An 11,312-nucleotide genomic window follows, 5' to 3' on the forward strand; every position below is an offset into this window, starting at 1 on the left:
CTGAAGCTGTGTGCTAACTTTAGATCTCTCCTCTATTGGTCCAAAGATTATTACTTCAGTTTTGTCTTTCTTCAGTTGAAGAAAATTATGGCACAAGTCACGGCTTAGTCTATACCCAACCCCCACCCCAAGAAAAGATACTTTCCTCATGGGACTAGTTGTTGTTCCCCACAAGTCCCAAAGAATTTAGCATTTTTCTGGGAAATTGTTCCCACCAGGTAACAAATACATGACCACACACACACTTGTATAGTAACCCTGCAGACTGAAAGTGAAAAGATCTGGTGCTACTTCAGTATAAGTTTACCATAGGTCACGAGCTCAAGGCAGGATGGTGCTTCTTAAAATAAACACAAACAATAAAGACATTGCAGAAAACTGCAGTAAATAACAACAGAACAAAAAGTTGTCTACAGTGATGTCAGTTGGTTGTATGATTGAGTGAGTTCAAGTCCCCTACTCAGAGGGACCTGATGCAAATCCTTATTAAGAGTATTAAGAACTGTAAAGACTTCCTATGTTGTACAAGGACATTACCGTGTGAGAATTGCACAAATTAAAAAAATCTTTACTAAAATAAATATATGTACGTGGCACAACAGTGAGGACACACTTACTATACCAAGAAGGCATATCATTATGTTAGGCATCTCTTAACTGTGATATTTGGTTATTATCTAAAGTGTTGATGACACAATATTGACATTTTCTTGTATTTTTTGTAGACCAAAATGATTATCAATGTAATAATTTCAGGGATACCCACATTAAATAGTTTTTATTCCAAAATAGTGACATGCTTTCCCCACAGCAGACAAAATGACATACATCTATCTGTATAAACCTTCTGTATGCTGTCGTACCAGAAAAATTCTGTATATCTCATGAACCGTGTATGTGTCAGGAATTGTGGAGAAAAGTACCCAAATACTAACACTAAACAATAATTTTTATTTTTACCGGCAAACTAAATCCAGAGACATCAGAAGTAACACAGGAAAACCAGCCACACAGAAAAGGTTACAACAAAGGCAGGGGATACACAAATACAAGACACTGAACTTCAAAATAAAACAGGAGCACAAGAGGGAACAAAAGACAGACCATGACAGTATATTTGTAGAGGTTCAAGTTCTAAGACAGAATAAATCTGCATTTGCTTAATATCCATAATTTCTTCACAAAATCCCTCATAATCCTTATGTAAGGTAAAAAGGAGCAACAATGGTCCCCTCAGCTCTTCCTTCTCTTCTTGATCCAGCTGATCGGACAGGTTGAGTATTTCCACTCCCCATATGCAATCTTCCATTTCCAATCAGAGAACTTGAGGAAGGGAAAGCTTCCCCTTTAATATTTTAGTGCCACACCACCTACCGGCTTCCATGGTGTCTTGCAGCAAAGTATCCTAATCCCTAACCCTAACCCTAGCCCATAGCATGTAACATACCTTATTTCCTAATTTTTTATCTAGGGGAGAAGGGGTGGCAAAGAGAATGCAATCCACAACGGTCCCCACGGTCAGACTGAGTCAGTCAGCCATGACAAAGATACTTTATGAAACTCATTACCTTCCCAAATAAATGACTAAATGACCGTCACAGGAGAAAATTTCAATAAATCAATAGTAGAAAGTTTAAGGTTCTTATTACTAAGTATCCCAAATCAGACACTACATTATGAAAAAAAAAACATTTTCTTAATCATTGGTAAAGTAAAGAAGACACAATGTGTCTTCTAAAGCCCATTTTAAATCTTTTCAAGGAAGTCATCTCCAAAGTCGATCATTTTCCTCAAGGCACTCAGAATCAAAGTATCAATATCATCGTTCAGGTTGATTTCGGCACTGTAGTTCTTCACAGGAAAGATGCAGTTCATTGGGATTCCCACTGCTGCACTGAAATCTTTCATCTTAAAAATTAAAAAAATCACAGTTACAATCTAAAATATGTATGATATCTCTGGACGAAGTGACTGAATCTCACCTTTTTCTTTAGGTGCTTGCTCTTGTACACATTTCTCAAGTTTTTTTCAGTTTCTTCGCAGGCTTCATCAATGCGTGTCATTATGGCCATTTGAGGAATTCCTGCAGGTAAACAAACTAATTCAAGTAAACACTGCTTGTGGTTTTATCATTTGAAAAGTTAGAGTGAGCGACAGTAAATGCAGATATAGATTTCTACAGATTTGTGCCAGAGACACTGGCAGTTCTCATGTTCTCTCTCCCTGCGTTGGTTCTCTCTTGGTACTTCAGCGTACTCCCGCTGTCCAGAAAAATTACTCTGAGGTTAATTGGCTTCTCCAAATTCTCCGTAGGTGTATGTGTGTGCATGGTTATATGACTCTGTGTCTGTGTTGCCCCGTGATGGACTAGTGACCTGTCCAGGTGTACCCCGTCTTTCGCCCATAAATTGCCAGAAATAGGCACCAGCCCCACAGTGACCCTGACAGAATAGTCAGAAAATATGGATGGATGGACACCGACAGTTTAACTTGTTTTGGATTTCTTCTGTTAGTATGTCATGTAAATAAAAATCCTTATTTTTAAACTCACCCAGATCACTGGCTGTTTCTCTGACCCTCTTCATTTTCTCTAGAACTGATGGTTTAATCTGTGGGGCGTTGGCAGACATCACGCAGACCAAGACATGAACTCTGTCATCAGCAGAGGGTGTCGGGTTGTAGCCTGGGTCACCTTCAGATAGAGGACCTACTGGGTTGAACTAGAAATAACATCATCTTTAACATGAATTTGTTCAAAGAAATAAAATCTTTATCTTTAAATTGTGGCTACTTCCATTATTTTATTAATTTTAGAATATTTTTCAGAACTGGTCGTTGCAGTTGCTGCACCTTGTGGCCTTCCTTTACATGTCCTTCCAAAGCCAGCTTGATGTCACTTGCATGAACTCCTTGTATTTCCCCTTCTTCCAGACCCATGATGTCGCTGAAGACCACAGGGTAAAATGTCTTTGAGCTTCCTCGTCCTTTAATGAATTTATGAGTTTCATACTTAAAAAAAGGAGAAAAGGCTAATTAACAGAAAATGCATTTTGCTGATACAGTCATTTCTATAATTGATTAATGGAAGTCTGAGACCCTTTGTATGGAAAGAACTGGGCAGAAAACTCATATTTGTTCTTGCGAGAAGGCGCTATAGGAGCTCCATAAACTAGGGGTTTTCTGACATTCAAAAGTTCCCCACAGCTTGATTTGCTGGCTGGAAGTGAGACAATATAGGCTACCTCGGACGTATCTGAAAGGTACGCTGAAGACTGAAGTTTGAAATGAATTTTGCATTGAGTGAGAAAAGCCAGACACTGTGCATGATTGCCATTACACAGTTCAGGGGGTCACAGACATGGCTCCTAAACAACAGGTCTGATGGCAGGTGACATAGAAGCAGAAGCCGTCGAAGGCAGACACGTTGGAGCAGAAGTAGCCTGATTACTCAAATGTGTCTGGATTTCCTGCATGCCTGATTAAGGCTGAGTTATACATTCTTCCATGTCTGAACGCCCCTGATGGATATATATATATTTGCCAGATTATTCTGTTAAGCCTCAGAACAGGGAATCCAGTATTCAGAAGGACAGGCAGTATGATATTTCAAAAAACTTTTATTTATTAAAACTACTGATCTGTAGTTAGCAGCTATGGTGTCTAAGGAAGGAACCTCTGTAGGAAAGAAACAAAGGTTTGTGACCAAGTCAAACTGGTGGAGCAAGATTATGAACGTGTGAGTCACTAATCTGATCTTAAAGTGCAGTGCATGCCCTGAGGACGAGGTAAATTGCAACTGGCAGGTGAATCGAATGAACAATGAAACCAATCATCAGAGCCAAGATCATGCAGAGTAGTGTGCAAAAGACTACTGAAAGGATCCCATCTTTATATTTCTGGTTCTTTTCATTCCTATTGCACTGCATTGTCACAGTTCTACAAGATCGAGCTAAGCATATTAGCTTTTTGTTTACCTTTTTGGTAAAACTTTGGTCAGATGTCATTGCACTGGCCAAAGCAGGAATTGTCATTCGACCTCGAATGACGTTACTGACAGAGTTGATGAAACTGGACTTCCCAGCACCAACGGGTCCATAAAGAAGCACTCGAAGGTACCTGATGTCATCTTTTTCAGGTTTGTATTCTTGAATATATTGAAGATCCTGGTGTTTTTCACTGAGAACATCGAGTACATTCAATTGTTAGTTCTGTCAAAGGCCAAAAGACACAACAAAAACACATTCTACCAAAACCTGATTGGAACCAAAGACCATCAGTAAAACTAAAATAATCTAAGTTAGATCATATATATTTTCAATATTTTCACTAAAACTTTAAAGTCAAGTTTTTTTTGTCATTTCATATATTTATAATTTTGTGTTTAAGAACTTACAAAAAGATGCAAATTCTTCAAATCCCCTAGCAACGTTTTTGTGATTTTTCTGCAGTTAATGAGGATCCACTATGATGATAGAAATAATCAGGCATTCCATCACCTCCCTACATTTTCCTCCTCCCACCGCTTCTTTCCCCCATTTCCTCCTGTATCAAAATGTCTTTAAGGCCAAATTTCTGCCAGGTACCCAACAGAACCTCAATTACTTATTCTGAGCTTTGCATTTTTTCTATGCTTTTCTCCTCCAGTAAGCTGTGATGCACAAATTCTACATTTCACTAGGGTTGTGAACAAACTGCCAGCAATGAACTGGCAGTTAATGATGAGCGGTAATAGTGCTACTGTTAACTCACCTCCAGCGTAGTTCCCTCCATGGTTCATCTAGAACTGAACAGAAACATCAACTACTATTTTCCAAAGATGAATAAAATATTTTCAGAAACAAAATGTAATCACTTACGTGGTGACTCTTTCACCTGAGCTTTATTAAAGGAAAAACAGAGAATGGTAAGTGAACTAGTACCTGAATATTTCTTTACTCATGTCAGTCATGAGTTTAAAAAGTATAACTGTAAAGGTATACCGTGATAAATTTAGTTTAGGATTTTATTTTCTCTAAACTGACTCAGTGTTTCTGAGTTTTACTTTGCCTTAACATCAGTTTCTAACCTTGTCTGCAAGCTGAACTCTCATGGCATTTGTGCATTTACAAACACACAAGAGACTATCTTGTACTGCTCCAGCTTACACCATTTGAGACTGACCCAAAACAGACGGGCTGATCATGCAACAATATCAGGGTTAAATGAGGTTCACATATCTTCTAATATCACATCTACCAGTCACTACCTTACCAGAGTCTTCCGGGTCTCCCATAGGCTGACCTTAAGCACAAAAAGACCAAGATGGTAATTTTAGATTGAATAAGCTGTTAATAAAAATATGTAAATAATTTTTCACAGAATTTACTGGTTAAAAAAACTTTAGACTGAAACAGAGACATTTCAATAAAATATTAAAAAAATAGACATTTTGCTTGTAATAAATATTTTTAATAGCTTTAGTGAATCAATTGCAGTAAATATCTAAAAGACTTATCTGAAGTAAAATGCACTAACCCCAAAATACCAGAACTTCCGTTTGAAAGGCAAACAAAAGTGAACCATTGTCTATTTGTGTGTTGCTGCTCTGCTGCAAAATGCGTGAGCAGTAATTGTCTCTGCTAAATAACATTTCCTGCTCTGGTAAACCACATGACTTCAGATAAAACTCCTAATTTTGTTTTCACTTTCATTTCTCTTTTATTGTTTTTTCCTTTCATATTACGGTTAGTTAAAATCATTGCACAGGATCGTACAATGATAAATTTGCTTAAACTCATATAGTTTACCCTAAATAAAGCCTAATAAATTGGGTTTTGTCTATTGACCAGGGCACCTTGAAAATAAATAGCTCAGTCAGGTTACTTGCTCTGAACACTAGCTTTAACTCCAATACCAAACTTAAGAACCTTGGTCTTATGTTTCCTAAAATGACATATATTTGAAATGTTGCAACAGTATTTATAAAAATTAAACGTGTTTGTTATGCTCTGAACACAAAATGCAGGTATTATGGACCTTTTCTACAAAATGCTTCAACTGTGTTCTGAGGATGTCACAAAACAGAACTACAACCTTCAACACTTTTGCTGTCCTCTGTGCTTTATTAATCTAAGCCTTCAACTTGCATGTTAGGTCCAATTCCAATCAGGTTATCTAAGGAAGTATTCCATTTGATCTTGTCCTCCATTATAGATGTGATTAATCTCTCCCTGTTACAAGGATATGTACCAAAGGCTTTTAAGGTTGCTATAATTAAACCTTTTTCTTAAGAAACCATCTCTTGACCCAGATGACTTGGTCAATTATAGACCTATAACTGACTCAATGTTTCTGATTTTTACTTTACCTTAACATAGTTTTCTAACGTTGTCTAAAAGCTGAACTCTCATGGTACTGTATTTATGCATTCACAAACACACAAGAATTTATCTTGTATCCCTCCAGCTTACACCTTTTGAGACCGACCCAAAACAGACGGGCTAATCATAGAACAATATTAGGGTTAAATGAGGTTCACATATCTCCCAATATCACATCTGCTAGTCAGTAACACTGATAAGTAGACCTTATGCAGAAATGGATGGTAATTTTAGATTAAATAAGCTGTTAATAAAAAGATACAAGCATTTTTGACAGAATTTACTGGTTAAAAAACTTGAGACTGAAACAAAGAAATTTCAATAAAATATGAGAAAATAAAATACATTAAATAGATAAATTTGCTTGTTTGGAATATTTTTTACAGCCTTTGTGCAATTTGAAGTAAAATGTACTCACCCCAAAATACCCTTGATAAATGTTGAAACATTCTGGTCTTGCTGCTCTACTGCAAAATGAGTAAGCAGCAATTGTCTCCTCTGCTAAATAACATTACCTGCTCTGGTAAACCACATGACTTCAGATAAATCTCTAATTTTATTTTCACTTTCGTTTTTCTTTCATTGTTTTGTCCTTTCATATTATATATTTTGATTTGCTAAACTTATTGCACAGCCATTAGACAATAATACATTTGCCTAAACACATATATAGTTTTCCCTAACTAAAGCAAATAAATTGGGTTTTTGTCTATTGAACACCAAATCTGAAAATAAATTGCTTAGTCAGGTTACCTGCTCTGAACACTAGCTTTAACTCCAATACCAAACTTAAGAACCTTGGTCTTATGTTTCCTAAAATTACATATATTTGAAATGTTGTGACAGTATTTAAACACGCTAAAGTATTTGTTATGCTTCGACTATAAAATTCAGTTTTTCTGCTTTTCTTTTGTAGAAGGGCCTCAGCTGTATGCTGAGGTTGTCACACAACAGAACTAAAACCATCATTACCACTGCTCTCTTCTGTAAATTCAGTCTGTGACTTTCACTATTCTGTAGGACTTATTGCTGGCAGCTGCAAACATAGCAGACCTTATGGCTGCATATACCAACCAGCTGTCACTAGATCAAATGAATGACACCAGCTGCTTTTTGAACCATCCATCCATTCATATTTCTCATACATCTGAGGAGGCTGAACAGGTTTGCTATCTTCCAACAAATAAAAACACAACAAATTACTAGCAATATCTAGTTAGACCATATTGCCTACAAGGCCATCTTGATAGCAACACCATTCAAAATCTATGCCATCATCATAAATTTCCATCAAGATTTCCACAGTTGACTTCCCCGATCATTGATGTGTATTATGTATTGTGCATGCAAATACATTAAGACTGTGAATATCAGCAGTAAATATCAGCTGTGCTGCTGCCATCAGCAATATTGTTTATAGATATTGGAGCATTGCCCGTTTTTCTGTAAAGTCCGGTTTCTCTTACTACAATTCACTGTATGTTCTCTTCTTTGTCCTCTGAAATGGGAGCTGGCTCCAAGCTCGTCTGCCTGGCTGTGTCTTTCTAGTTAACAGTCACCTTTTGTATATATGCTTCTTTCTGTATGTCTGCTTCTGTTTCCTTCTCCTGGAGGTTTCTTACTGTTCAAAGGGAGTTTTTCTCTCCACTGTCGCTACATGCAGGCTTGGTGTGATTCAAGTTGAGATTCAACTTCTGGTTACCAGAATGACCCCTGTTTGCTGAAAACCACACTATTTTTCTTGCAAGGTTATGAGAGAAGCATGTGAGACTGTCATGTGTAGGACACAGGTTTAATGGAGGAAGCCCTGCCCCTGCCAAGCAGTCTGTCAGTGACAGACATGGTTGTATAGGAGCTGCCATGATTGGTCACACCTGAAGGCACTTCTCATATTGAGACACCACACTATGTTTTTTTTAAGTATGTATGTAGTCCTACACATATATTTATAGTACAGGTGAAATTTATTGTTGAATACTAAAGGCTAAACCTCCCCTGTAAATGTCCTACAAATTATACCATACCATACCATACCATACCATACCAACTTTATTTAAGAAGCACTTTATGCCCCGGACAGGACCAAAGTGCTTTACACAATCATAAAATACAATAAAAAAAAATAAAAAAAAAGTGTAAAATACAAATTAGTATACAAAGAGAATAAAACAAAGTAAAACCTCTCAAATTGTGCCAAAAGCCAAGGAAAAAAGATGAGTCTTAAGAAGGGACTTAAAAACAGCGAGAGAAGAGGCTTGTCTTATGCTCAGAGGCGGATCATTCCACAGCTTAGGAGCTGCAGCAGAAAAAGCACGGTCCCCTCTGAGCTTGCATTTTGTCTTTTGGACCCTCAGAAGCTATTATTGGTTGAATATTTACTGTCCAACTTTATAAATGTAGTCATAAAACAGCATTAAATATGCTCTAAAATGCAGTGGATTTCATGAGCATGTTGCTCATTAATCATCTGTTGAGTCCACTCTGGGATGGGTGTGATCACCCCTCCGATCAAGAGCAGCATGATGTTGTCTGTCAGTCTTTATGAGAAGTTGAGGCCTGAGCCTCTATGCATTAAAGCAACCAGCAAAACAGAATGGATAACATACAAAAAGTTTTCTTTTTTTTTGCCAGTGGTAATTTCCATAAAATTTATATATCAGTAAATGATATATTAACATACTTGGTACAGCCTGCGTATGCATCCTCAGAAGGCCAGATTCGAAGGACGATTAGGTCATAGCGCAGCGCAGAGGTCTGGTCGGATTCCAAGACTCCTTGTTATGTTGCCTTAAAATGCGTCCTTCTTTTTGCCCGATTTTAAGGATGGTCCAATGTATCCTCGCTATCCTTGGATATCCCAGAATTCATTGCGAGACAGAGCAAGCCGGTTGCTCCGTGATCAGAGGAAAAAGGTACTTGGCACTGAACAAAGGTGAATATTGGAAGTTTAGTTTAAAATAATACAAGTATGAATGGTTCTGTCTGACATGAATGAAAATAGTTGTGTTAATGGTTATTGAGTCAGATATGTGGCGGTAATGTTTGATTTATCTAATGGTTTTTATTTTTTACTGTGTAAATAGGTTTGGCTGTAATTTAAGGGCAGAAAAATATATAAGTATAAAATAATAGGGAAGAGTTAAAATATGAACGATAAAATATTGTACTGTAAAGTGTTTTACCAATATAAAACTGTCCACCTGGAGAGTAAATAACCAATTTACAGCTATGGACATTTTTACAGTAATGCATATTTTAAAATAGCAGCAACATCAGAGATGTGCAGAATGACAGCAGCAGGTTATTTAACTGACCAAGGTTTCTATCATTACATTTGCTTTTATTTGTTGATGCTCCCAGTGGTTGTCACCTTTATTCCACTCTGTATTCTCGTGAGTGTAGTCTTTCTTCACTTTACAATAAAAAAGAAATAAACAGTTTTGAAAACTTCGGTATTCATTCTTTTCCTGCTTTGTGTGTCAACTGTCACGGTTGCTAACCTGTTTGAATTCAAAGCCAACACATTTCCGGTCTCCTTATTTTCAAGGACTTCAAAGGATCTAGTCCAGGTAGACCCGGTCCTTGGAAGACGCAGCCCATGAATTCGAACAGAGCCACTGCTGCCGGGGGAAGAAGGCCACTCCCTTTCTGGCGGGTCAGCCTGGCGCCTACACTCCCTCTCCAGCGGGTCAGCCTGGCGCCTACACTCCCTCTCCGGCGGGTCAGCCTGACTGCACCTCCCAACCAGGTCAGTTTACCCAGTGGTCTCAGTCGTCACCTCCAATAGCTGGCGTCACGAATAAGACAACTCAAGCCAGGTCCAAGTAACACATCCCCTTGCAGTCAGAGCTCCTCATCTCAAGGAGTCTCATTTGTGGGACTATGTTTATGGGGAGAGGGAAGACCTTTTTCCTCTCCTGCCACCATCAGGTCCCTGCCAGCCAGCTGTCTCCAAGACCTTTAGAGGGCCAGAGCCCTTTAGCGGGCCAGATCCCAGGCCAGAGCCCTTTAGCGGGCCAGATCCCAGGCCAGTGCCCTTTAGCGGGCCAGATCCCAGGCCAGAGCCCTTTAGCGGGCCAAATTCCAGGCCAGAGCCCTTTAGCTGGCCAGATCTTGGGTCAGAGTCTTTTTTTTTTTTGCCCTCACCCACCTTGGGTGGGTTTCTTTGTTTTTTGGACTCTCTTTTGGAAAGTAAGCTTGTATGAGCGATGCAAACAACAACTTTTAAACAGAGCTTGCATTAGGAGAAATGGGCTCATGCTTGCTCATGCGTTCCCTCTGGGGAGCGGGTACAGGGTGATGCATGTTTCAGAGATCTCTATGATGCTGAATGGCTGTTTAAACTGGTTCAGACAGCCTTTGATGCTGCTGAAGTATGCATATAAACTTCTGCTGTTGAAATGTATGATAGAAAACGTATCTACTTGATGTGCCCTGTAGAATTTATGAGTGTTGGAGTGTTGTAGCAGCAGTTAACTACAGTATGTCATAGAGGAAGTTGTTATCTGGATCTACATTGTCTTCCATGTGCTGACTTCTATAATTCGTGGAGCTGAATGTTTTCAGTTCCAGGGCACTAACATTTGTAAATGTTAGTGTGGTGTCCATAAGTGACGAAGAAACAGTTCCTGTAACTTGTGACATGGTGAAAGTGAGTCATGCGTGATATAACCTATGCTCCAAATGTTCCGCAAAGTGTTCAGTCATATGTATCCAGCTCTGTAATATCCAGAATGACCAAAACCTTCACCTCCAATGGTATTCCATTCAGCTTCATGAAAATTTTGCAGTTTTTTGTCCATGTGAACCAGGCCTTCCTCGGGATGTCCGCGTAATTCTTGGTCACGTGTTCGTTCATGACGTCGTATGCCTTTAACAACCCGCCCTGTTTCAGCAGAAAAGTTTATTTTTTCCGGTTCCTTAACCTTATGATAATCACCGGTCTGTTGTTGT

The 11,312-nt window shown here is 38.5% G+C and overlaps 1 protein-coding gene across 3 annotated transcripts; it reads right to left on the bottom strand.

Moving 5' to 3' along the window:
- Window positions 1-1,602: 1,602 nt before the first annotated feature.
- On the bottom strand, window positions 1,603-4,877 carry LOC107091026 (interferon-induced protein 44-like). 3 transcript variants are annotated; one of them, XM_015384724.1, is made up of 6 exons: window positions 4,750-4,877; window positions 3,975-4,176; window positions 2,851-3,009; window positions 2,552-2,720; window positions 1,983-2,083; window positions 1,603-1,908 (listed from the first exon to the last, which is right to left on the bottom strand). In XM_015384724.1, the coding sequence occupies exons 2-6, from the start codon at window positions 4,029-4,031 to the stop codon at window positions 1,747-1,749; spliced, it is 648 nt and encodes a 215-aa protein (XP_015240210.1). In that variant the 5' UTR covers window positions 4,032-4,176; window positions 4,750-4,877; the 3' UTR covers window positions 1,603-1,746. The 3 variants fall into 3 exon arrangements, with proteins under 3 accessions (XP_015240210.1, XP_015240212.1, XP_015240211.1); XM_015384726.1 differs by lacking the exon at window positions 4,750-4,877 and having other exon boundaries at window positions 2,851-2,944; window positions 3,975-4,087; XM_015384725.1 differs by lacking the exon at window positions 4,750-4,877 and having other exon boundaries at window positions 2,851-2,984; window positions 3,975-4,043.
- Between the last annotated feature and the right edge of the window lie 6,435 nt (window positions 4,878-11,312).

The sequence above is a fragment of the Cyprinodon variegatus genome, unplaced genomic scaffold, assembly GCF_000732505.1.
Source record: "Cyprinodon variegatus isolate N-32 unplaced genomic scaffold, C_variegatus-1.0 Scaffold321, whole genome shotgun sequence".
NCBI classification, from domain to species: Eukaryota; Metazoa; Chordata; class Actinopteri; order Cyprinodontiformes; family Cyprinodontidae; genus Cyprinodon; species Cyprinodon variegatus.

What these genes read in the sequence shown, in the direction of transcription:
- LOC107091026 (XM_015384724.1), bottom strand. Translation starts at nt 4,031, where the DNA reads ATGACAATTCCTGCTTTGGCCAGTGCAATGACATCTGACCAAAGTTTT. An exon ending in ATGTAAAGGAAGGCCACAAG is followed by an intron (nt 2,721 to 2,850) that starts GTGCAGCAACTG and finishes TGTTATTTCTAG; the next exon opens with TTCAACCCAGTAGGTCCTCT. An exon ending in GCAAGCACCTAAAGAAAAAG is followed by an intron (nt 1,909 to 1,982) that starts GTGAGATTCAGT and finishes TTAATTTTTAAG; the next exon opens with ATGAAAGATTTCAGTGCAGC.